The 27,690-nt window shown below is 43.1% G+C and overlaps 1 protein-coding gene across 4 annotated transcripts in view; it reads left to right on the top strand.

Annotated features, from left to right (window-relative positions):
- Positions 1 to 27,690, top strand: part of epb41l5 (erythrocyte membrane protein band 4.1 like 5) — a 169,204-nt gene that overhangs the window by 30,832 nt on the left and 110,682 nt on the right. For all 4 annotated transcript variants that reach the window (XM_068034882.1, XM_068034883.1, XM_068034884.1 and 1 more), the window contains exons 2-3: positions 24,008 to 24,112; positions 26,832 to 26,874. In XM_068034882.1, coding sequence (XP_067890983.1) covers positions 24,008 to 24,112; positions 26,832 to 26,874 — 148 coding nt within the window. The remainder of the gene's footprint in view (positions 1 to 24,007; positions 24,113 to 26,831; positions 26,875 to 27,690) is intronic.

Genomic DNA, 27,690 nt, shown 5'->3' on the forward strand with positions numbered 1-27,690 from the left:
AAGCCCCACAAACAGCAATGAGAGAAATGACCAGATGATCTGTTTTAGTGGCATTGGTTGAGGGATAAATATTGGCAGGACACCAGAGAGAACTCTTCTGCTCTTTGAATGTGCCATGGTCACTATGGTCACTTGCAGATGGAGTTTTTTTTTTAATCCCATTATTTTATGAATGGAGGAATAGAAGAGGATAAGAACCAACTCCAGTAATTCCAAGTCACATTTCACAGCAGAAGCCAAATTTATTTACTGGGGTGAAAAGGATCAACCAGCTAATCCAGAATGTTTGCTTCTGAAGTAATATCACAACTAAGTGCAATTGCTATGTGCAATGTCCAAGCAAACATTCCAGAGGTTTGAATTAAACGTTTCTCTGGTTATGCAACAACTAGTCATTCATCAGTTGCACAGGATCCGCCACGTGATTATCAGTGATCTGACCTAGTATCTCCTTATGTGGCTCGGTGTCATTTTTAAAATAATATTCCTGTGAAGTGCCTTGGGATGTTTTTATTATGTTAAAGTGGGTCTATAAATATATGTTGTTGTTGTATCTGAGAGAATTACACCTACCAGGATCTGCTGTTTCTCTAGTCCACTAGAATTATATCACAGTGGCGCAGTGGTTAGCACCACAGCCTCACAGCTCCAGGGACCCAGGTCCGGTTCTGGGTGCTGCCTGTGCAGAGTTTGCAAGTTCTCCCTGTGACCGCGCGGGTTTTCGCCGGGTGCTCCGGTTTCCTCCCACAGCCAAAGACTTGCAGGTGATGGGTAAATTGGCCATTGTAAACTGCCCCGAGTGTAGGTAGGGGTAGGGAATATGCGATTACTGTAGGGTTAGTATAATTGGGTGGTTGTTGGTCGGCAGAGACTCGGTGGGCCGAAGGGCCTGTTTCTGTGCTGTATCTCTAAATAAAAAATAAATAGAAATCAGTGTAAAGCAAAAATGTGCCATGAACTTTGTTTGCAACAACAATCCACAGATGTTAACTGATGTTTGATTTTTTTTTACAAAGATACCAGTCTGAATGCTGTCTCATTTTACCTTGAAAACTAAACATTTACTGTACTATCTGTTTTCATACCACATCCATTTATTTGAAATATATTTAGAGTAGTAATGAATTGGTGTGGCTGAATATTGTGATGCTTCAAGTGGAAAGATATTTTAAGACTGCGCACTCTTTGCGGGGGGGAAAAAGAGTAGTTTGCATTTGCACAGCACCTAATCTCTTCTTCATACAGGACTTGTGCCAGAGGACTGAAGAATTGCAAATGTTATACCCTTGTTCAGAAAAGTGTAAGGATAAACCCAGCAACTACAGGCCACTCACTTCAACCTTGGTGGTGAAAAAGCTTTTAGAAACAATAGTTTTGTTCTAGATTAACAGTCACTTGGACAACTGTGGATTAATTAAGGAAAGCCAGCATGAAGTTGTTAAAGGCAAATAATGTTTAACTAACCTGCTTACATTTTTGGTGAGTTAACGGCAGAGAGGGTTGATGAGGGTAATGCGGTTGGTGTGATGTACCTGGACTTGCAAAAGGCTTTAAATAAAATGCCACATAGCAGACTTGTCAACAAAGCCCATGGAATAGAAGTGATCGTGGCAACATGGATATGAAGTTGGCTGCATGACAGGAAACCGATTGTAGTGGTGAATGGTGTTTTTTCAGACTGAAGGAAGATATACTGTGGGGTTACCCAGGAGTCGGGACTAGGACCGTTGTTTTTAAGTATTACTGAGAAAAGAGACATGCTGTTGAAACTTTTCGTCTTGCACTCATCAGGACTGATGCAAGAATGTCAAATTTCAAAGGGAGCAACAATTTATACTGCATGAGAAAAGGGTGCTGATTGGTTAGCAAATCGACTCTGGTCAATGTGTTGCCATTGAGAATGCATCAAGGAACTGTTATTCCTCCACACTTTTGTTTAATTCAAAAAAAAAAGTGCAATGCCTGGACATGTTCCTTGTTGCCTGCAGAGAACAGATCCCTGCCTATGTGTGTGTATATATATATATATATATATATAGCTTCCAGCAAGTGTAAGAGAGCCATGTTATGAGCCTGACTGATCTTAAATTGGTTATTAGTGTAATTCTGAGCACACTCTGAATTATTCAGTAAGTGCTGTCCAATCGTCTAACATCTAACATTAGGCATTGTGTTCTGAGTTTTGCAAGTACAGACTGGTTGAGTACGGTCAGTACTCTGTCTATTGCAAACAGCCAAAGGGACGTGCTGTTTGATACAATCCGCCAGTCGTTGGGATGTACGCCCACGTACCAGCACTGGAATTCATGTACCACATTACTCATTTGTGTGGTAGACAGAATGTCTTTTTGGCTTGGCTGTAGCGTCCCATTGGTGGAAAATACCACTTGTGTTGCTACTACATAGTAGCAGTGTGAAATGGCTAGCTTCACCTGTTGAGATGCCTTACCCTCCTAGGCTGGGCACTTATCAGGTCTGAAACTGACGGCCTTAGGCCCATCTGTGAGCATGTGCAATACACAACGAGCAGTGATCTGATGGTTGGCCATTATCTTGCAGGATAACTTTGTGCCCTATAATGCTCAAGTTCTGTACCACTGTTTTTCTTTATGTATTAATGACTTAACAGCCCCGACAACCAATTTTTTCTGCAGCACCTGTGGAAGAGTCTGTCACTCTAGTATTGGCCTTTATAGCCACTCCAGGCGCTGCTCCACAAACCACTGACTACCTCCAGGCGCTTACCCATTGTCTCCCGAGACAAGGAGGCCAAAGAAGAAGAAGATTAATGATTTAGACTTGGGTGTACAGGGCACAATTTCAAAATTTGCATATGACACAAAACTTGGAAGGAGGATAGTGATAAACTTCAAGAGGACATACGCAGGCTGGTGGAATGGGCAGACGTGGGGCAGATGAAATTGAATGCAGAGTAGTGTAATGTGATACATTTTGGCAGGAAGAATGGGGAGAGGCAATATAATCTAAAGAGTACAATTCTAAAACGGTTACAGGGACAGAGAGACCTGGAATATATGTGCACAAATCGTTGAAGGTGGCAGGACAGGTTGAAAAAGTGGTTAAAAGGCATATGAGATTCTGGACTTTATAAATAGAGGCAGAGTGTACAAAAGCAAGGAAGTTATGATGAACTTTTCTAAAACACTGTTTGGCCTTTGGAGTAATGTGTCCAATTCTGGGCATCGCATTTTGGGAAAGATTTGAAGGCTTTAGATAGGGCGCAGAAAGGTTTATGAAAATGGTTCCAGGGATGAGACTTTTAGATTGGGCAAGCTGCAGCTGTTCTCCTTAGAGAAGTTTTTGAGAGAAGATTTGATTTAAGGTGATTAGCAAAAGAAGCAATGGCGAAATATGGAAAAAACCTTTTTTATGCAACGAGTGGTTAGGGTCTGGAATGCACTGCTTGAGTGTGTGGTAAAGGTAGATTCAATTGTGGCTTTCAAAAGGGAATTGGATAAGGACCTGAAGAGAGAGAAATTTCTGGACTACAGGGAAAGGGTAGGGGAGTGGGACTAGCAGTGTTAATCTTGCAGAGAGCTGGCATGGATATGTCAGGCTGAATGGCCTCCTGTGCTGTAACCATTCGATGATTCTATGAATATTTATCCCTCAACCAACATCACAAGGAAACAGATTGTCCAGTCATTTCTCACATGTTTGTAGGAGCTTGCTGTGTTCAAATTTGCTGGTGAGTTTTCTACATTGCAATAGTGACTACACTTCTGATGTACTTCATTGGCTGTAAAGCACAGCGGTTGTGAAAGGTGTGTTACAACTGAGGCGGGAGGAGTGAACTGTTAATTCTATTTCCACTTCTCCACGGGTCACAAAGTATATTTAATTTTTTTCCCACTTACCGATACAGTCGATCATAGACTCTATTTTTATCCCAGAATAAAACACAGCAACCAGGTTTTTTAAATAAATGACAAATTTATCAACAGTATGTTGACCAGAAAAATGAAAGGGATTTTGGTTTTGGAGTTCTGTTACAAAAAAAAAGCAAAGAAAGCCACTTAGGCTGAATACTTGCTCATTCTTGAATTTAAAAAAAAATGCAAAGATGTCCTTTTTGTTATGGCTTGACATCACAATTGTGTATAGGCAGCTGTCACTGGGATCTTCCTGGAACAGTTCTTTCCAGGCAATGTTGAAGATCAGTTTGGGTAGGTTTTCCATCAAATGCAGATACAGAGGCTTCCGATAGGCCGTACAGCAAAAATGTGGCAACAGGGGTTTCCGTTCCTATACATTCGATACGCAGGTTTTCTTCAAATACAGGAGGAAAGAGGAGATGGACACACTGGACACGTAGGGTTTCTTTCAAAGGGAGAGAAAGAAAGAAAGCTGGGTTTTCCAGGCAGGCAAAAACCAACTGTCTTCCAGGCAGTTTACTCTCCAACTGTCCCTTTTAACAATTCAAAGTGAAACCAAAAACATTCCTGACCTCTATAAGTCTTGACCTGTCACTTCTTCGTGAACATCTCTCAAAGTCAAAACACTAAGCTCCCTGCTAGTATTTTATCTGAAAGCAGGTGCCTTCCAGTAAAGGCTTGTTTACAAGCCAAGTTAGGAATCTTCTGGTGACTTTTTAAAAAAAAACACAAAGCTCAGCATTTCTTCAAGCTTCCAGATTGATCAATGTCCATAATTCAACTATACGTCCTTAGAAACATATTTTACAAAAATAAAGTACTCTCATTAAACAGGTGCTATAAAATTGCGAACCTTTCTAATTTAAAAGGGTGACTCCATCCAGCTGCATTCTTGATTCTTTTTGGCTTTTTGCGGAAGAAGTGAAAATCTACAAATGCTGTCTGAGATGTCTAAATTTTTACAAGGCTGGGCTGGGAGGTGTCTATCTGAATAAATCTGTTTTTGGTGGGAAGTTATTACATGCACTTGCAAGTTAATTGCACCAGAAATTCCCTCATCTTTGAATTGTATGCAAAACCTGTAGCCAGTCAGGTGCTCGTGGGTCGTTCCTTTGGCTGAGTAATTTTTAAAGTTCAAGAAGGGCATCAGCAGTAAGCACCACTAAGAAATTTAACTTGCCTCTATGAAGTTTTCATGGGAACAAACTTTATTGTAGCTGAGCCTCGAATAACATTAGTCATAATGTGCTTTTCAAAATAATTCAATCGAGTTAGAGTTGGGGTTGTTCTGAAACCATTCAAAGTATTGGATAGGCTACGCATTAATTCATTGTATTCTTTTCCTTCAATGTAATTAGAGTTCTTGCAACTAAATGTGACATTGGTTTTAGCCTGAATGCTACAGTCTGTGAGCGTGATATTTTCTAATTTTTGAAGAGGGTGGAACATAGTGGGCAACCACACAATTTCCATTGTGAAAAATTACCTAAAACAACGAGAGCAATTGGTTGCCCTGTGGCCAGTTGTTCTCCGTGTGCTGGGGAATGTTCCAAGGTTCCAGCCATATAAGATGTGGGTCTGCTTTTGGAAAATTTCATTCTTGCCTTGACTACATAGGAGTGCTGGTATAGAGCCCAATTTTGACACATACATTTAATGTATTTCACTTTTCTGTGGATTGAATCAAAGGTAGACATAATCACCAACGTGTAATGCACAGAGGTATATGTGCTGTAGATGCCGTTTTATCTTGTCTGAATTTTTGCAAGGAATTGCAGCTCTATTAATTCAGAAATCTGGAGTTGAGGTACAGGTTAACCATGATCTAATTGAATGACAGAGCAGGCTCGAGGGCTGCTGTGCTCCAATGGAGGGGGAAGCAGGTGAGATAATAACAGATGATGTGCTTATTTCTTTGAAATTAAAATACTTGCCCAGTGAGCAATATGGCATTTTTTTTTGAATGAACTGTTCCAGGAATCCTCTAATCTTTGACGCCACCCCTTTTTTAAAAAAAAAATCCGCTCGTGGATTTATGGACTTGCAGTTGCCATCCAAATGTTAAACTACTGATGAATCGAAGGCTTGTTGGCTAAGAGTACCCCTATATTTGGAGACCAGAATAAGGATATTGAAGAAAGGATGGTTTGTGCATTTGGTTTTAAAATAATCAATGCCACTGAAGGGCTGGGGTCCAAATTTAGAAATCGCAATTAGTTTGGTGGAATTCGAAGCACTCACTGCCTTGTCAACTTCACTTTCCTGTCTGCACTGACAGTGAGCAGTACATGTCCACCCCAGAACTAATGAATAGATTGAGGTTTATGAGGGTTCAAGGGGTCTAGTTTGTCATTTCAGTTTGCTGTTTCATCCATGCAGTGGACAAAAATGTTAGTTTTTTTTACACCACAGTCTTTTGCTGATTTTAAATTGTGTCATGTTTGCTTTCTCTAAAAAAAAAAAATCCTCTCAAAAGGCGGGCTACCAGAGCACGTCCTTTCTTAAATCCTTTGGGGTTTTTGAGGCTGTTGATTTTAAAAAAATATATATTTTGCTATTTTAAAAATGAATTAAAGACTTGCATTTCTGTAGCACCTTTCGTGACATTGAGCCAATGTTGTAATGTAAGAAATGTGGCTGCCAACGTGCGCACAGCAAGCTCCTACAAATAACAATGAACTCATCCGATAATCCTGTTTTTAAATTATGTTGGTTGAGGGATAAATATAGGCCAGGATACCATGGTGAACTCTCCTCTTCTTCGAGTAGCGCCATTGGATCTTTTCATCCACCCGAGAGAGCAGACAGGGCCTCAGTTTAACGTCCCGTCTGAAAGACGGCACCTGTAGCAGTGCAGCACTCCCTCAGTACCGCACTGGCGTCTTAGCCTAGATTTTGTGCCCGTTTCTGTGGTGGGACTTGAACACGCAAGCTTCTGACAGAGATGAGAGTGCTACCCACTGAGCCAAGGCAGACACTAAAGAATGCCTAGCAGAATTGTCCTAATTAGCCACCAATCATTTGGCTAATATTTGAACTGTGTTCTTGTGGAATGTTACAGTCATGATACCACGTTTATACTCTTTAGTAACATCATTCAGTGAGTTATCATTTCTTATGTAAAGATCAAAGGATTTGCAGATTCTAGCCGAAATTCAACAGGTTCATTTGGCTTTAACTGCAGGTTAATCTGAAGTATCGTTCCCCTGTGATTTTTGACAATATTTCACTTGTATCATTGAGAATACAAAATATTTTCTCACTCTGGTGCTATTGAGTTACTCCAGCTTCCACCTCCATGGACTGACTGCTATTTATCCTCAGTGCCAATCTGCACAGTTTCAGTACTGGTTGAATACATCATCCGAACGGATCTTCATATTGTAGACTTGATTGTGGCCAGTCTCAATGAAAGTGCATTTCGATGGCTAAAACTGGTGACACCTTGCCCCTTTCTCCTTTTTTTTTTTCCTGTCTGTTGCACGCTGGCTGCCTACCTTGTTTTGAACACACTCCTTCACTTTAAAATTTTAAAAGTATATAAAATGGATGGAGATTTAAAAATATTTTGGCTTTTCCCAGTTTCTTTTAACAGTTTAATTTATTAGGTGTTCACTGATATGAAGTCTGCTTGAGATGAAGTTTTTACATTTGAGACCTTGCCTCCTCCACGCCTGCCTTAAGCTACATTCGAGGGTGATGATGGTTGCAGCATTATACAGGAATGTTAAAACAGTCTATTATCTTTGACTGATCCTGGACATCAGTGTTGCCTGCTACATACCAAGACTCCTTGTATTTGTATTTGCCTGTCCTTACTGACTGTAGGATTCCTTTCTTCAGGGAGGTCAACAGGACTAAAAGGTTCATGGGGAATCAATTATACTTTGAAGGAAAAGAAACTCAATACTTCAAGTGAAGTGCCGGCTATGAATGATGAATCACGTGGACTCTGTACTTTGCGTGGTTGGTCTTGGAACAGCATAAAATGGAGAGAATGAGAGATTAAATATAGATCTGTTTGTCTACTTTCTTTTCATTCCTCCAATTTTTATTAGAAATTGGTCCTGCTTTTTCAAGAACTCTGAATTTAAGCACCTGTAAAATAGCCGCTTGGTAGTACTGGAGGATACCATATCCCAACAAGGTGCCAGTAGCTTCAGGGAAGGGGAGAACATTATCAAAGGGAAGGGAGGATTGTTGGGTTAGCAGACAGAATCAAGCTCCGGAATTATCTGATTAGAAAGCTCTCGCGCATGGGAAAAGCAGCCACCACCTTTGGCCAATTCGCGACACGTACATGGGATAACACCAAGATGACCCTTAAGACCAAGCTGATGGTTTATAAGGCTGGTGTTCTCAGCACCTTGCTGTATAGCTGTGAAACATGGGTGACTTACAGCTACCAGGAAAAGAAGATCAATAATTTCCATCTTTGCTGGCTGTGGCGCATTATGGGTATATCCTGGCAGGACAAAATCACAAGTGCGACTGTCCTCTCAAAGGCAGAGCTCCCAAGTGCATTGGCACTAATCAAACAGAGGTGGCTTCAGTGGATTGGACATGTCCGCAGGATGGAAGATGGTCGCATACCCTAGGACCTTCTGTATGGTGAGGTAGCCATGGTCAGACGACCAGTTGGGTGCCCAAAGCTCCACTTCAAGGATGCTTACAAGCATGACATGAAGGCACGAAACATACCACTATCACACCTGGGAGTCAGTAGCTGGTGAAAGAGGGAAATGGAGACCCATCCTGCAACTGGTGTGCACCACCACAACGACCAGTTGCTACAGCAGCTGGGCAACAGGCACCAACATCAAAAACAATGTGCAGCCCTTGTGGCAGAACCTGCCTCTCTAGGATTGGCCTTCACAGTCTTGCTTACAAGCCCCTGAGAAAATGACATCAAGCCATTGTAATCGGGCAATGGTGCTCCTGTAGTCATTATCCAATCAGCTATACAAAAGCAACTTGTATTTTATATAGTGTGATTAATGTAGGCAGTTCAAAGAAGCGTTATCAAACGAAAATTGACATCGAGCCACATAAGAAGATCTTGGGACAAATCACCAAAAAGCTTGGTCAAAGAAGCAAGTTTTAAGGAGTGTCTTAAAGGGTGAGAGAGAGGTGCAGAACTCTAGGTCTATTTACCACCTTTCCTATCTTGAATGAGTCACTTTGTTGGTGCGATGGGATTCGCTGGGCACCGATTACCCTCATGTACCTCACTCGAGTGGCTGCTATTCTTGTGTGAGCCTTGAAGGTGAGAATTGGCAGATTACTGACCCATGGGGTTGGAGCCCAACATCTGGATGCGGACATAGACTACATCCCAAGTTATAAGGAAAAGTGCCATTTAACCTTTTTGAGGGTTGGCGCATGATTCCTGTAAAAGCAGAACTGCGGCACCCAGCCTGTGGGAGACCTGGAATATGGGAGGAAATCCATGCTGCTCTGATGCATCAGAGGGTCTCAAGGCGTGCTGGTGATGTCCTTCATCCCCTGAAGGAGCTATCCACCCAGCTCTGCAACATTATCAGTCACCCTAAAGTGACAACAACTTGCGCATTTATAGTAAAACATCCCAATGTGCTTCACAACCGCTTTATCCGATAAAAATTGACACTGAGCCAAGTAAGGAGACACTAGAACAGGTCAAAGCATGGTCACTGATAGGGGCTTGGGGAGAGAATTCCAGGGCAATTATCTTTTCCTTCGCGTATTTTAGGGATTTTGGAAGTTCCATAATGGAACCTATGCTTGTTGTTGGGAGGTGTGGGTTCTGCTATATCTATCAGGGTAACCTGGAAAGTGCCCCAGACACACCCTTTTGATATAAAAGCAAAATACTGCAGATGCTGGAAATCTGAAATAGAAACTGAAAGTGCTGGAAATACTCAGCTTCTGTGAAGAAAAAAGCAGAGTTAACGTTTCAGGTCGATGACCTTTCATCAGAACTGGGAAAAGTTAGAAATGTAACAGATTTTAAGTAGGTCAAATTGGGGAGGGTGGGCAAAGAACGAAAAGGAAAGATCTGTGATAGGGTGGAAGACAGAAGACATTAAATAACAAAAGATTTGGTGGGGCAGATCCAAAGGGAGAAATACTGCAGATGCTGGCAATCTGAAAGAAAAACAGAAAATGCTGGAAATACTTAGCAGGTCAGGCAGCATCTGTGGAGATGAAAGCAGAGTTAACGATTCAGGTCAGTGAGCTTTCAGATGCTGAGTATTTCCAGCATTTTCTGTTTTTGTTCCAAAGGGAGTGGTAATGGGATAAGTAAAGAAACAAAAGATGTGTCCAGAGCAGGTGTGAATGGCTGAACAGCTGCCATCCAAAAGCAAAGGAAGATTAAGACTGAAACATACAAAAAGAAGGAAACAAAATGGGATTGTGGCCTGAAATTGTTGAACTCCGTGAGTCCAGAAGACTGTAAAGTGCCTAATCGAAAGATGAGGTGCTGTTCCTTGAGTTTGCGTTGATCTTCATTGGAACACTGCAGTAGGCCGATGTCAGCTTGAGAGTAAGATGGAGAATTAAAATGACAGGTAACTGGAAGCTCGGGGTCTGTCTTGTGGACTGAACGGAGGTATTCTGCAAAGCAGTTATTCGGTCTACTTTTGGTCTCCCTGCCCCAATGTAGAGCAAACTGCATTGTGAGCAGCAAATGCGGTATGCAAAATTGAAAGAAATACACATAAATTGCTGTTTCACCTGGAATATGTGTTTGGGGCCTTGGGCAGTGAGGAGAGAGGAGGTAAAAGGGCAGGTGGAGCATCTCCTGCATTTGCATGGAAAGGTGCAGTGGGTTGGGAGTGATTTATGAGGCGAAGGTCATGCCTGACAAATCCTGAATTTTTTGAAGAGGTGACTAAGGTGTGTCTATGGATGTTATTTATATGAACTTCCAGAAGGCATTTGATAAAGTCCCACCTTCTTTCTTTTGGGCCTCCTTATCTCAAGAGACAATGGATATGCGCCTGGAGGTGGTCAGTGGTTTGTGAAGCAGCGCCTGGAGTGGCTATAAAGGCCAATTCTAGAGTGACGGGCTCTTCCACAGGTGCTGCAGAGAAATTTGTTTGTCGGGGCTGTTGCACAGTTGGCTCTCCCCTTGCGCCTCTGTCTTTTTTTCCTGTCAACTACTAAGTCTCTTCGACTCGCCACATTTTAGCCCCGTCTTTATGGCTGCCCGCCAGCTCTGGCGAACGCTGGCAACTGACTCCCACGACTTGTGATCAATGTCACAGGATTTCATGTCGCGTTTGCAGACGTCTTTAAAGCGGAGACCTGGACGGCCGGTGGGTCTGATACCAGTGGCAAGCTCGCTGTACAATGTGTCTTTGGGGATCCTGCCATCTTCCATGCGGCTCACATGGCCAAGCCATCTCAAGCGCCGCTGACTCAGTAGTGTGTACAAGCTGGGGATGTTGGCCGCCTTGAGGACTTCTGTGTTGGAGATACGGTCCTGCCACCTGATGCCAAGCATTCTCCGGAGGCAGCGCAGATGGAATGAATTGAGGCATCGCTCTTGGCTGACATACGTTGTCCAGGCCTCGCTGCCATAGAGCAAGGTACTGAGGACACAGGCTTGATACACTCGGACTTTTGTGTTCCGTGTCAGTGCGCCATTTTCCCACACTCTCTTGGCCAGTCTGGACATAGCAGTGGAAGCCTTTCCCATGCGCTTGTTGATTTCTGCATCGAGAGACAGGTTACTGGTGATAGTTGAGCCTAGGTAGGTGAACTCTTGAACCACTTCCAGAGCGTGGTTGCCAATATTGATGGATGGAGCATTTCTGACGTCCTACCCCATGATGTTTGTTTTCTTGAGGCTGATGGTTAGGCCAAATTCATTGCAGGCAGCCGCAAACCTGACGATGAGACTCTGCAGGCACTCTTCAGTGTGAGATGTTAAAGCAGCATCGTCAGCAAAGAGGAGTTCCCTGATGAGGACTTTCCGTACTTTGGACTTCGCTCTTAGACGGGCAAGGTTGAACAACCTGCCCCCTGATCTTGTGTGGAGGAAAATTCCTTCTTCAGAGGACTTGAACGCATGTGAAAACAGCAGGGAGAACAAAATCCCAAAAAGTGTGGGTGCGAGAACACAGCCATGTTTCACGCCACTCAGGATAGGAAAGGGCTCTGAGGAGGAGCCACCATGTTGAATTGTGCCTTTCATATTGTCGTGGAATGAGGTGATGATACTTAGTAGCTTTGGTGGGCATCCGATCTTTTCTAGTAGTCTGAAGAGACCACGTCTGCTGACGAGGTCAAAGGCTTTGGTGAGATCAATGAAAGCAATGTAGAGGGGCATCTGTTGTTCACGGCATTTCTCCTGCATCTGACGAAGGGAGAACAGCATGTCAACGGTCGATCTCTCTGCCCGAAAGCCACACTGTGCCTCAGGGTAGACGCGCTCGGCCAGCTTCTGGAGCCTGTTCAGAGCGACTCGAGCAAAGATTTTCCGCACTATGCTGAGCAGGGAGATTCCACGGTAGTTGTTGCAGTCACTGCGGTCACCTTTGTTTTTATAGAGGGTGATGATATTGGCATCGCGCATGTCCTGTGGTACTGCGAAGGTCATGCCTGACAAATCTCATTGAATTTTTTGAAGAGGTGACTAAGGTGTGTCTATGGATGTTATTTATGTGGACTTCCAGAAGGCATTTGATAAAGTCTCACCTAAGAGACTGTTAACTAAGGTAGAAGCCCATGGAGTTGAGGGCAAATTATTGACATGGTTAGGAAGTTGTTTGAGTGGTAGGTGACAGAGAGTGGGGATCATGGGTAAGAACTCTAATTGCAGGATGTAACTAATGGTGTCCCACAGGGATCTGTGTTGGGGCCTCAATTATTCACATTATTCATTAACGACTTGGATGATGGCATAGTAAGTCATATATCCAAATTTGCTGATGATACGAAGTTAGGCAGCATTGTAGACAGTCTAGATAATAGCATAAATTGCAAAGAGATATTGACAGACTAGGTCAATGGGCAAAACTGTGGCAGATGGATTTCAATGTGGGAAAGTGTGAGATTATCCATTTTGGACCGAAAAAGGATAGAGCAGGGTACTTTCTAAATGGGAAGAGGTTAAGTACAGTGGATGTCCAAAGAGACTTGGGGTTCAGGTGCATAGATCTTTAAAATGCCACGAGCCAAGTGCAGAAAATAATCAAAAAGGCTAATTGAATGCTAGCCTTTATATCTAGAGGATTGGAGTATAAAGACACGGGGTTCGACCCCACTTGGAGTACTGTGAGCAGTTCTGGGCAGCACACCTTAAGAAGGATGTATTGACCTTGGAGGGAGTGCAACATAGGTTTACAAGAATGATACCTGGACTACAGGGGTTAAGTTACGAGGAGAGATTACACAAATTAGGCCTGTTCTCGCTAGAATTTAGAAGGTTAAGGGTGATCTGATTGAAGTCTTCAAGATATTAACTGGAAAAGACAGGCTAGATAAAGACAAACTATTTCCACTGGTTGGAGATTCTAAAACTAGGGGGCATAGTCTAAAAATTAGGGCCAGACTGTTCAGGAGAGATGTTAGGAAGCACTTCTTCACGCAGCAGTTAAAGCTGGAACAATTGTTAATTTTAAATCTGAGATAGATAGACAGATAGATAGATTTTTGCTAAGCAAAGATATTCAGGGATATGGAGTTAGGCCGCAGATCAGCCATGATCTCAAGAATGGCGGGACAGGCTCGAGGGGCTGAATGGCCTACTCCTGTTCCTATCTTCTTATGTTCCTATAGATGAGCTAGGATGGACAAGATGGGCCGAATGGCCTCCTCTGCTGTAACCATTCTGATTCTGAAGAAGTGAATAAATCTTAGCGTTAGTATCTTATCTGAAAGAGCACACCCCAAAACAGTATGGCTCCATTTAGTGGCACTACTATTCCCAGCCAGAATGGAGATGATTGGATAATTTCCCCCAGCAAACACGCCTGGAGATGACACTGCTACAAGTGACAGGGATTGATTTTTAATTTGCATGTAACTATCCTCCACTCACTGCATCTTGCTGGAGAAATCGCCCTGCTTTTTTCGGGAGAGGTTGCTGCAGTTTCAGTCATGAGCTCTGTTTGTTACAGACTGTACATAAACCTTTCCTGCCTTGCTGTTTGCTGAGTCAGTAAACTTTGCTGAAAGATAAGTTGTTTGCTGTAAGCCCTGCTCCTGCCTCCAACAAATTGGCTGACCCAGTGGCGTCCATAGACACTCCAAAAATAATATTGCACTGGTGTGTCTGTTAAATGATGTGCTCAAGTCCTGGAGTGGGGCTTTTATCTACAACCTTCTGACTTTTTGGAAGCAGGAATACTGTCGACCATGCCAAACTAACACGGCGCTTGACAGTTGTACATAGAGGTGGAGTGATCAGCAAAGAGGTCACTAGGTTGGGTGATGCATGCAGAGCGTAATTGATGCAAAGAACAAGGAGGAAGAGAGGATCTGACCTGGAAAACACCTGAGTTCAATTTAAATGAGTCAGAGGATGAACCATCAACCACAGCACAGAATAATACAAGAGGAAACTGAGCATGGACTAGGATGATCTCATGGCAAAGAAGATGCAGTCTCTCGTGATGTGTACTTGAACCACTGCCAAAAATCATCAACTACTCACTCATTGCTCATTCACCTTATTGATTTCTGTGGGCTGCCGTGTCGGACCATGGCACAGTCACTGCACTTTAAAATACACTAGTTCTTTGCCTGCGAAGTACTTTGGGAAATTTGAAAGTTGTGATGAGGTGCTTTATAAATAATAGGATAGTGCAGCATAGAAGGAGACCATTCAGCCCATCAAGTCTGCACCAGCACACTTGAAGAACAATCCAGTTAGTCCTGCTCCCCTGCTCTTTCCCTATATCCCTGCAATTTTCCCTCCTTCAAATATTTATCTAATTCCCTTTTGAAGGCTGCTATTGAATCTGTATCCACCATCCTGGCAGGCTGTGCATTCCAAATCCTAACTACTCATTACATAAAAAGCCTCTGGTTCTTTTGCCAGTCACCTTAAATCTGTGCCCTTTGGTTAGCGACACCTCAGCTGTTAGAAAGAGTTTCTCTCTCATTTACTGTATCGAAGCCCTTCATGATTTGAACACCTCTCGTCAAATCTCCTCTTAGCTTTTCTGCTCTGAGGAGAACAACTCTAGTTTCTCCAGTCTACCCATTTAACTGTAATCCCTCATCTCTGGCACTATCTCTTCTGTACCCTCTCCAAAGCATTTCTATTTTCCTTTTCTCTTTATTAGAAGAGGATGATGCCAAACCCTGGCAGGTGATTCACCAAATGGTTCTAGAACAAGTTTCAGGGTTACACAGCACACTAACTAATGAAACAGGCTTAAAACCATACTGATGTTGATGTGTTATTTAAAAGTGATGCATACTTTGGGTTTTAACAGCTTCAGATGTTGAGAGCAATAACTGATGGATTGGTGGTAGGGTCTACTTTAAGGGATAGGGTGAACACGAGCAAATTTCCAAGAGAAAGTAAGAGTAGATGTGGGGGAGTGGTAATGTCACTGAACTAGTAATACAGAGGCCCAGGGTAATGCCCTGGGGACATGGGTTCAAATTTCACCAGGTACCATGGTGGGATTTGAATTCAATGAATAAAAATCCAGAATGGAAAGCTAGTCTCAGTAATGGTGCCATGAAATTATCATTGATTGTCGCTAAAAACCCATCTGGTTCACGAATGTCCTTTTTAGGGATGGAAATCTGCCATCCTTACCTGATCTGGCCTTCATGTGAATCCAGACCCACAGCAATGTGGTTGACTTTTAACTGTCCCTTTGAAATGGCCCAGCAAGCCACTCATTTGTCCAGGAAAATTGGGGATGGGCAACAAATGCTGGCCTTGCCAGCGAAGCCCACATCCCATGAAAGAATAAAAAAAAAAGGGACTGGGAAATATTGGAGACTGCATAGAGCAGGAGAAAATTTGGAGTGTCACGCCCTGGGGATTAAGGCAGGCGTGCTACCTGGGCCAAAAGTCTCACTGAATGATCTGACTAATCACCAGTTTAAAACAGATTGGAGCAAATGAGGAAAATTCTTTACCAAGATCATTGAGAGTAGAGTTAGAAGGGAAAAGGGAACCAAATAATACAGTTTTACTGAAGTTGCAGGCTGAGATCCAGGTGTTTGGGTTTATCCCCACTCAAGACGATGGGCTGGATTTTATGGCCCCTCCTGGGGGTGGGAAAGAGTTGCACATAGAATTGCGATGGGGGTTGGAGGGCCCATTGCCTACCTTTTTTGTTGCTCTTTTCCCTCCCCTTCCCCCTTACCCTGGGGGTGGAATAGGCTACCAGAGGCCAATTGAGGTCCTTAAATGGCCTATTAATGGCACTTAAGGGCCTCTTTCTCCACCCCGCCCACCCCCACTTTGCTGCGATTTCTCTAGTGGTGGGGGGAGCCTTTGCCATGTGGGGAGGACACCTTGTAAAATGAGGCACCCCGCTTGGCCCATGGAGGGCCCCGGCCAGGAAACAATGCACCTTATAGAACCCCACTCCCCCTGGACTCTATGACCACACCGCCGCCCAATCCTCACTGGGGCCTTCTGGCCTGGTCCCAGCAACCCTGCCTCATTTACCTGAGGTCAGGGATTCCAATGCTGGGCCTGAGTCCAAGACCTCTGCAGTACTGGCAGTGGCCACCGCTCCCAGCGGCACTGCCGATACTGCTGAGCTGCCGGCTCAGTGATTGGCTGGCAGCTCTTGGAGGCGGGGTTCCCATTTTTAAAGGGACGCGGATCCCAATGCCGGAAACTTCACCTCCAGAGGAATGGAGGATGGTGGGGGGGGTTGCCTACCTTTTAGGTCTGGCGCCAGGAGCCCCGCCTCCTGCACAAAATCCAGGCTGATGAGTCGAATAGGTAGAATTTTTGAGAGATTTTAGCTACAAATATAATTGAGCTCAATTATCTTCGAATCAAATATGAAAGAAGGAAAATTAGTGAAATTTGATGCCCTCTGTGTCTTCTGAAGTCAATGTTGAGGATTTCTAAAGCTGCTTCCAACCAACTCTATACCACTGTCTCCACATGTCTGGAGGAGGAATTGGGGATGTTGGCTGATGGGAATGATTTCGTGAGTATGACTACATCAGGTAGTTTCTTGATTAATTTGTGGGGCGGCTCTCAATGTTTTCACTAATTCCCAGATGTTAGTGCTAGGCCAATTCAGAGTTAAGAGTCACCATGTTTGAAGTAGAACTGGAATCGCCTACAGGTCAGGCTGGGTAAGGATGGCAGGTTTCCTTCTTCAAAGGGCATTAGTGAACTAGTTGGGTTTTTAACCACCCCTGGTCATTTTTACTGATGCCAGAAAAGTTTTTTTTTAACTTAAAAGTTCTCAAAATGCCATGGCAAGATTTAAACTTGCATTCTCTGGATTATCAGTCCAGTCCTTTGGAATACTAGTCCAGTAATATATCCACTATGCTGTCATCATTTATTCTGCTTCCCTTTTAAAGAAAGAAAGATGAACTTTAGTCACTGTAGTTCTCCTTAAGCCCCAGTGATCTCTGTGCTCCAAGTTTCATCGCTTCGCCATTGGCGGTGATGTCGTCTGATATCTAGGCCTTAAGCTCTGGAATTCTGTCCCTTAAGCCCTCTGCCTCTCCACCTTTCTCTCCTCCTTTAAGATGCTGCTTAAAGCCTTTGACCAAGCTTTTGGCCATCTGTCCTAATATAACCTAGCCACACAAGATCAAACTTTTGGTTGATTACATTCTTGTAAAGTGTCCTAGGACATTTGCCAAGTTTTTTGCTTTATAATTTGCGTAATAGTGCTCCTGTGAAGCATCTTGGGATATTTTATTACATTAATGGCTCTTTTAAAATATAAGTTGTTGTTGGAGAAGCTATATAAATGCAGGTTGTGGTGGCTATGCTTGAACCCAAAATATTTTTGTATCCAATGAGTCTGCCTGAATTCGTTGCACCCAACTTCCTATTTTCTTTTGAATTATTTCTTCTATTTTTTGAACACGTTAAAATTCAGAGTAAATTTCTGGAATGACTAAATTCATTTATCACCATCTCTTCTGCCTTTGCTTTACGAATGTGTGTTAAATACTATCATTTCTTAATTGAATCAAACTTGACGTGACCCATTTATTTGGAATGAACCTTATTATCTGGGTTTTAAAAACGTAAACCTTTTTTGCTACACCTTGTTCTGGAAACATAATCATAGCCCCTGAGACCTTCCCTGCTGTTGATGGCTCCAGTTTGATTACAGATTGGTTTGGCTGGTGCTCAGTGAGTTAAAGCCACCCAGTTATGTATGTTTGTGTTTTTTTAAATGTCCTGTCTTGTTGCTGGTTGGGAAGAAACCGAGGTGGAGATTTTTTTTTTGAAGAAAAGAAAAGCAGTTCCTTGATTCCTGTGAACACTGCAGCATTGGGCCATAGTTCATTAAGATCTTACAATGCTGCTTTTGTGTCGACTTCACCAGCTTAGTCAGACTTTCTTTGTACTGGACAAATATGAGTGGCCTTTTAATGTTCAACCGACCTAAACAAATCTTTTGTATTTATATTTTTTAAAAAATGCTTTCCTGAGGGTAAATGGGATTATACAATGACCTTTACGTTTAGGGCTGGTTGTCTTATTAGGAAATATTTTTCAAGCCATTTCTGAATTAAAAGCACAATTTAAAAAAAAAAAATTATACCTGAAATTGCCATACTTTTCCTGATGCGTTAAATGAGAAACATTTGATCTCTAGCCTGTTCTGCTTTAATCAATCTCAGCTTGGAACAGTGGTAGAAACAGTGATCATTCTCCGCACATCGCGGTTCAGGAGAGGGGAAAATCTGCTCCATTCTTACCTGCGCATAGTGGTTGCTTTATGCTTCTGGAATGGTGCACAGCTTATATACACTACTGAGTCAGCGGCGCTTGAGATGGCTTGGCCATGTGAGCCGCATGGAAGATGGCAGGATCCCCAAAGACACATTGTACAGCGAGCTCGCCACTGGTATCAGACCCACCGGCCGTCCATGTCTCCGCTTTAAAGACGTCTGCAAACGCGACATGAAATCCTGTGACATTGATCACAAGTCGTGGGAGTCAGTTGCCAGCGTTCGCCAGAGCTGGCGGGCAGCCATAAAGGTGGGGCTAAAGTGTGGCGAGTTGAAGAGACTTAGCAGTTGACAGGAAAAAAGACAGAGGCGCAAGGAGAGAGCCAACTGTGTAACAGCCCCGACAAACAAATTTCTCTGCAGCACCTGTGGAAGAGCCTGTCACTCCAGAATTGGCCTTTATAGCCACTCCAGGCGCTGCTCCACACACCACTGACCACCTCCAGGTGCTTACCCATTGTCTCTCGAGACAAGGAGGCCAAAGAAGAGAATGGTGCACAACGGAGTCGGCATTTTTTTCAGAAGAGTGGAAAGGTTTTTATACAGAACTACATTGAGTCTATAACAGATGCAGGCCATTCGGCTCAACTGGTCTATACCAGCCTTTATGCTCCACACAAACCTCCACTCCCCGCTATCCGCATATCCTTCTATTCCTTTCTCATGAGCTTACCTAGTTTCCCCTTTAGATATTTCTGTTATTCGCCTCAGCTACTCCTTGGGGTTGTGAGTTCCACAGTTTCATTACTCTTTGGGGATAGATATTTCTCCTGAATTCCCTATTGAGTTTACTGATTTAAAAAAAAAATGTATTTGGAGGAAGGAAAAAGTGCTGATAGTACAATATAGAGGATTTTTTTTCCATTCATGGGATGTGGGCATCACTGGCTAAGCCAGCATTTATTGCCCATCCCTAATTGCCCTTGAGAAGGTGGTAGTGAGCTGCCTTCTTGAACCGCTGCAGTCCTTGGGATGTAGGTACACTCACAGTGCTGTTAGGAAGGGAGTCCAGGATTTTGACCCAGTGACAGTGAAAGAACGGCGATATAGTTCCAAGTCAGAATGGTGTGTGGCTTGGAGGAGAACTTGCAGGTGGTGGTGTTCCCACACATCTGCTGCCCTTGTTCTTCTAGGTGGTAGAGGTTGTGGGTTTGGAAGGTGCTGTCTAAGGATTCTGGGTGAGTTGCCGCAGTGCATCTTGTCGATGGGACGCGCTGCTGCCACTGTTTGTCAGTGGTGGAGGGAGTGAATGTTGAAAGTGATGGATGGGGTGCCGATCAAGCAGGTTGCCTTGTCCTGGATGGTGTCGAGCTTTTTGAGTGTTGTTGGAGCTGCACCCATCCAGGCAAGTGGAGAGTATTCTATCACACTCCTGACTTGTACCTTGTAGATGGTGGACAGGCACTGGGGAGTCAGGAGGTGAATTACTCCAGAATTCCCAGCGTCTGACCTGTTCTTGTAGCCACAGTATTTATATGGCTACTCCAGTTCAGTTTCTGGTCAATGGTGATCCCCAGGATGTTGATAATGGGGGATTCAGCAATGGTAATGCCATTGAACGTCAAGAGGAGATGGTTCGATTCTCTTTTGTTTGAGATGGTCATTGCCCGGCACTTGTGTGGCGCGAATGTTACTTGCTACTTATCAGCCCAAGACTGGATATTGTCCAGGTCTTTCTCCATCTGACATGGGCTGCTTCAGTATCTGAGGAGTCACTTCCTTCTGTTTAATTTTCTCACAAAATAACTGGTAGCTTATCAAATGAGTCCTTCCCATTTTGCTGTGGCTACTATAAAACCCTTTAACTTGCTGCAGATTTGTTTACTTTCATAAGCAGTTTTGAAAACTGATGGAAGATGCATGTTTTTTTTACATATGTAAGCTGTCGAGAGAAAACTTTGATCTTTACTTCAAAAAATGATTCACTGGAGGTCCAGCTTACCTTGCTCATGTGAGTTACAACACAGGAAATAAAATAGCTTTTTTATTTGAATGTCAAATGGTTAATACCTCATTTAAAAAAAATAATAGCTAGAATGGCAATGATTTGAAATTTTATACCCGAATCCCTATTTTCCTGTCATGTGAGGTGCTGCAAATAATCTTTGAAGCTTCTGAGGGGACAGGAAATGACAGTGTTTAAAAAGTTAATAAGCATACAGCAAGCAATTAGAAGAGCAAATGTCATGTTAGCCTTTATTACAAAGAGACTGGCGTATAAGAGGTAAAGAAATCTTATTGTCATTGCATGGAACTTTGGTGCAACCACACCTGGAGTACTGTGTACAGTTTTGGTCACCATACCGAAGGAAGGATATACTTGCCTTAGAGGGAGTGCAACGAAGATTCACTAGACTGATGCCTGGATTAAAGGATTGTTCTCTGAGGAGAGATAGAGTAGACTAGACCTATATTCCCTGCAGTTTAGAAGGAGAGGTGATCTCATTGAAACAGAGAAAATTCTTAAGGGGCTTGACAGGGTAGATGCTGGGAGGATGTTTCCCCTGGCTGGGGAGTCTAGACTTAGGGGTCACAGGCTAAGAATAAGGGGTCAGCCATTTAAGATCGAGATGAGAAATGTTTTCACTCCAAGGGTTTTGAACCTTTTGGCATTCTCTGCCGCAGAGAGCTGTGGATGCCCAGTCATAGAGCATATTCAAATCAGAGATCAATTAGAGTTTTGGATGCTAAGGGAATAGAGGGAGATGGGGATAGTGCAGGAAGGTGTAGCTGAGGTAGAAGATCAACTAGGAGCAGGCTCGAAGGGTTGAATGGCTTACTCCTATTTTATTTATTATGAAGTGTTCTTGCTGCTGATTACTGTCCAGTGATGCCAACTGGAAAGTGAGTATTTGGACATCAGGTAAGGACGTAATTGCAATGCCCCGACACCCACACCCCCTCCCCACCCCCATCCAACCCTAGAAATCTTGAATAGCTTGGACGGTTTATTTGACGCTCATAAGCCCATTTAGGCATGGGCCCAGAGCCCTGTCAGTGTCACTGGCGATGCATCTCAACCACTTCTGGCACCTTTGGGAGATCGAATTAGGGGAGGAAAAAAATTACCTGCAAATTTGTCGACTGAAGGAACAATGCTGCTGTTTTTGAAGACTGTCATGTAGAAGGGGTAGGTGGGCAGTGCAGTCACAGTGTAAGCAGTTTTCTTGGAGATAGCATTTGCATGATGGCTTCTTGGGCATGGTTGAATTGAACTGGTGACTAAGCAGCAAGTTTGGTGCCCGTCATTCCTTCAGTGCTGCGGCACATCCATCTGGGTTGAAGGGCACTGCCCCTCTTTAAGCAGCAATGCCACTGTGTTGAATAGTGCTCGGGCTGGCACAGTATTTAATATTCATAGTAATCCACCACTTTGGAAAGTCTGTCCAATTGCCAGAACCTGGTTTAAAAGGTCTGATTACTCTGTGGTAGATGCTGATCTGATTCAGTCATGTTTCATGTTACTATTTAAAAAATATATATATTTTGTTATATTACAAATAACCTGGAGTAATGTACAGTGAGTGGCGACCCGACAGGTGAAGACTGAACCAGTATCATAGGAACTACAATAGCTCTTGCAATATGACATGGTCACTAATAAATCCAATAGAAAATTCAGAAGAAAATTCTTTTACACGGAATGTGGAACTCACTTCCTCATCGAGTGGTTGTAGTTGCATTTAAGGAGAAGCTAGATAAGTACACGCAGGAGAAAGCAATAAAAGGATATATTGATAGGGTGAGCTGCAATAAATATATTGGGAGGAGGCTTGCATGAAATGTTGCCTGGAGTCAGGGGACCGGGTTGACAGCAGAGTGTCCATAGGGCTGCAGGTTGGACACTTCTGAACTAATGGATTGTTTTGAATACACTATGCAGAATTCAGAATGAGCCCCAACTGGCTGGTTGAAGTAAATCGCAGATCTGTCAGCTTTCATTCATTTGGACTGAGCCTTGTTCATTCTGGTTTCAGATTACCACTGATTGTGGTGCTGTTCATTCTCAAAAATAACGCTGCTCTGAATGCTTAAATGAGTTTGCGATCAGTCTCATTCTTTAGATCTTGTATCTCCTACCATTTCCTGAAGGTTGACAACCCTAGTAAATAGATGGAAGTTAAACACACCTCCTTGAATAGTTTAAAAGCAAAATACTGCGGATGCTGGAAATCTGAAATAAAAACAAGAAATGCTGTAAATACTCAGCAGGTCTGGCAGCATCTGTGGAGAGAGACGCAGAGTTGACGTTTCAGGTCAGTGACTCTTCAGAATAGTTTAGTATTTTACACCAAAGTGAATTTAGTTTTAAACAAAATCAAAAACCCGTGGATGTTGGACCTCCAAAATAAAAAGCAGAAAATTCTAGAGATATTTGGTAGTGCCTGTGGAGAGAGAAACTGAGCTAATGTTTCTGGTGGATGAAATTTCATCAGAACCGTTTTGACGCAAGGTCAACGACCTGAAACTTTAACACACTCTCCCCACAGATGCTGCCTGACCTGCTGAGAATATCTAACATTTTCTATTTGGATATAGTTTAATGTCTTGCATCCTGCCCTTCAGCTAACATTTAGTTTCTGGAATAAGGGGCCATAATAAAATTAGAGCTACTCCATTTAGGAGTGGAATCAGGACGCACTTTTTCTACATTAAGCCATAGGGGAAATATGGAATTCTCTTTTTCCCCCCCAAAATGCTGGGTCAATTGAAAGTTTCAGGATTGAGGTCGATGGATTTTTGTTGGTTAAGGGTATCGAGGGATCTAGAGCAAATGGAGTTGGAGGTTCTGATCGAGCATGATCTGATTTGAATGGTGTGGAACATACTAGAAGGGCTGAATGGCTTACTCCTGCTTTCGTGTAGAAGAATGTGTTATTTATGACTTTTTCTTACTTTGGTTTCTTCTCAAACCCTCTGGGTACAGTACTGTTTGGTCACTTAATTCCTTGAGTAAGATACGTGGATAATGGGATCTAGAAAATCATGGTTGTACTGTCTTGTCTTTATTTTTTAAAAATGAGTGCATATTTTCACCTTTGAAAAATTAGTAATATTTGTCCATCTTTAGGTCCTAATTTTGGCCAATGAAACAAATTTGAATATGTTTTTTTAAAAATAAATGATCATTTTGAACTTTAGAAGAATTGAAACTGAGTTGCTGAATATTCGGCGCTGAAAATTTCTTCTTTTTGTTCCTTTAGAAAAAAGCAAAAGGCCAGGAGCTCTTTGAGCAAATAATGTACCATCTCGACATCATTGAGAAAGACTACTTTGGCCTTAGGTTCATGGATTCTGCCCAAGTAACGGTAAGGCAGCCTCTTCATCCAATAGATACTTTAAGGAGTTTGCCTGTCTACATAGATATGTACAGTGTTAGGAGAAATAAAAGCTATCGTTAGCCTGCATTTTGTAACTTGTCTGTTTAGAATTCTGTATAATGGAAGCTTTGATTTATTTCTCGACCTTCCAGGGATAAACTGGCAAATAGTCCAAAATCCCTTTCAGACAATCTGATTGTTCACAATACTTTACAGTAATGTTACTAAATGTGAGGGTGATGGTTTTTCCCACCTAGAGAAGGGCTGGGATCAGTTAATTCATCTCTCTCGCTGTCTTTGTATGCCTCCAGCGAGGAAAGACTAAAGCTCCATTCCACCTACATTCCTGCTGTTCCTATTAAATTAGACACATGAATTTGAGCTTTGAAGGGTTTAAGCGAATGCATTCAAGCCAGGTTTTAGTGACGTATGGCGCCTGTGCTCCTGCTTCATGTAAACTATCAATGCTATGCTGTTATGAAGCAAAATATTTATTTTTGAAGGAAATGCAACTTTTGTAAGTAACCAATGTAACCTCCCACCCAGTGTTGATAAGGCGGTTTAGATATCTGCTACATATTTTGCCTGGATAACACAGAGAGCTGTTTCAAGTAAGAAGATTGAAAGCTGGCCATTTGAGCTTTCTGTGGTTCTCTAAACAAAATGCGTATTGGTTCCTTGGCTGAGAGTTTTTAAACGTCCAGCACTGGAATGTGGAGGAGCTGAAAGAAAACAGGCCTGTAATGGGAAAAAAGGGAAGGAGGAATAAGGCCAAGTCTAGTGGAACACCCCGCCCCACTGGGCACAGGGGTTACAGTGAATAGTATACAACCCAAAAAAGTAGAATTTACTTTGAATATACATCATTTTCCCTTTTATTTTCTTCTCAATTGCATCACTTGTCACTGGGTGAATTGAACAACACTACCTGAATCTGATTGGTGTGCATTTTGTTTCAGAACAAATTGTCTTTGTTATGTTTAGTTATTGAACCCTTTTTAGAACTGAAAAGGTTACTGATATTTATTTCACTTTGAGAATGCCGAACCGTGTTGGGTCCAGCTTCATTCTTCAAAAATACTCGCATGCCATGAAAAGGTCACTCAATGTTTTATTACAATCTGAGGGCTTTACTTGGAACAACACGTGGGGTTTATTTTTGTTCTCGACAATGGTTTTTAAAAGCAACGTGAAGGGTTATCCCTGAAAAGCAGATTAGAAAGGTGTAAAGGAAATGGATGGTTTAGTAACCTGTCTGGTTTCACTGTTGTTCTTTGTTTTAATTCCTGGGCCTTGAGAAGAGTTTATAGTTTTAGTAAGAAAATGTAGCAGATGAAATTATTCAAACATCTTTAAGTTTCCTGCCCTGTTTAACATAATATACTCTTCTAGATGCAACTGTACAACTTTCTGGCATTCACTGAGGGTAATCTTTAACCATCGTTTAGCAGGTAAACTAGCAGAGAGGATTTTCCACACCCGTATAGAATCCATCCCAATTATCATTTCCGATGATGTATTGGAAAAGTTTGAATTTTGGGCCAACTTAGATCCACTTTATTTTTAAACTCCTTTTCCTTAATAAAAGAAAAGCTGCTGTACTTGAGCAGGCAAACAACTTGAAAATCTGAAATAAAAACGGGCCGACAATTTGCCAGTCTCTGTCCCTTCACCCCAAGTGCAAAACAATTATGCAAGGTGAAAGCAAGATACTGTGGATGCTGGAAATCTGAGCTGAAAACAAAATGCTGGAAACTCGCAGCAGGTCTGGCAGCATCTGTTAAAGAGAGAAACAGAGCTGGGCCGAGTTGTCAAATGGCTATGGAGGTGGACGGGCTTGCAGTTTCCCACCACTGGCTGTGGTCCCGCCTCCAAACTATTTTCATTATGGGAGGAGACCCTCCCCGCACTGTCCATAGCCATTGGGCCACAGCTGTGGCCACTGGGCATCCGGTGGAAGGATTTCCCCTCCATGGTGACAGCTAGCAGCTGTGGCCTTGTTAATCTTCAAAACTTTTATCATCTCTTCAGCGAGCACCTCCATCTTAAGGCACCCTCTCATTCTCCCTTGCATTGGCAGCTCCACCTCTGATGGTGAAGCTGTTGATGTGTCATTGCTGGATGGCCTCCTATTGGCCCTCCAGCCTCGGGAGCCTGCCGGCCATCCTTACCTGGATGGTGAGCACACACCCCGCCCACTGATTGATGCGGGGTCCTGAACCCAGAACAGAAGTTGAGCCCAGCGTTTCAGGTCAGTGGTCTTCATAACTGTTTTGTAAGGTATGCTTCTCCGTGTTGAGTGGGCTGGGGTCACTGACATGTCTGATAGTGCTTTTATGTTACTGCAGTTCCGTGACTGTCATACAGTTGTTGGCACTAGCACATGCAATCTCACCGGCTTAAACGTGGTCCACTTACTTTTTTAATTGCTCTCCCGATCAGCTAGGGCTTGCCCTATTGGCCACCTAAAACTCCATAATCATGTTCAGGACATCAGTGTGCCTATTTCATAACCTGAAAGTGTTGCCATGATGCAAATGTGCTGAACTGATTCACCTCTTTATTCATGAAGCAAAGGAAGACTAATTTGGTACAAGATCACTAACAGCCTCAATGACTTCAATGTAAACTGGGGCGTGGGGAGCTGATGTTCACTGTCTTACGTAGTCTGTCTGAATGTAATGTATGTCTATATTTTATGTTGCAGCACTGGTTGGACATCACCAAAAGCATCAAGAAGCAGGTGAAAAGTAAGTTGTGTTTGAATTCATTGCAAATATTTCAATCTCTTCAAGTAGGAGCTGCAAAATGAGAACCACGTTAATAAGTGTTTAAGATGATATGTGATTTGAGAGGGTAGATAGTGCGAAACACTTTACTCTTGTGAGGTAGTCTAGACCAAGGGACTCTCTGGGAACTCCAGGATGCTTCATGTGTCCTGGATGACCACAAGTGCAGGAACACTCCAGTTGTTCAAACACGAGCTCAGGGGTTCTGAGCTTGAGCGGTAGCTGGAGTCACCGCAAGACATGCGGGATGCTACGAATTTCCTGAAGCCCATATTCCATTACTTGATCACCCTGCAGCCTCAGAGAGATTAGGGGAATACTAAGTGGGTGGAGATCAGACAGGGCAGGAAGAAGCGGGCGGTGCAGGAATCCTCCGAGGTTATGGCATTCACAAACCTGCTTTGATCACTGAATACCAGTGAGGATGACAACACCTTTGGGGAGTGCAGTCTAGAGCACATCCACGGCATTGTGGGGCAAATTACTTCATAAGGGCACAGCAAAGTGTAGAGATACAGAAGTCATGGGGGAGGATTCAGTAGTTGGGGGATCCACAAGTGTTTCTGTAGCCACTGACATGAGTCCCACATGATGTCTTGTATCCCTGATGCCAGGGACATCACTGAGGGGGTGCAGAGTGTTTTGAGGGGGTTAAGGGGAAGAGCCAAAAGCTGAGGTCCATGTGTGAACCAATGACGTGAGAAGGAAGAGGGTTGCTGTCTGGCAGTCAGACTTCCAAGAGCTAGGAAAGAAGCTAAAAAGCAGGACCTCAATCCC

This window comes from Heterodontus francisci, chromosome 7 (assembly GCF_036365525.1).
Source record: "Heterodontus francisci isolate sHetFra1 chromosome 7, sHetFra1.hap1, whole genome shotgun sequence".
Lineage (NCBI taxonomy): Eukaryota > Metazoa > Chordata > Chondrichthyes > Heterodontiformes > Heterodontidae > Heterodontus > Heterodontus francisci.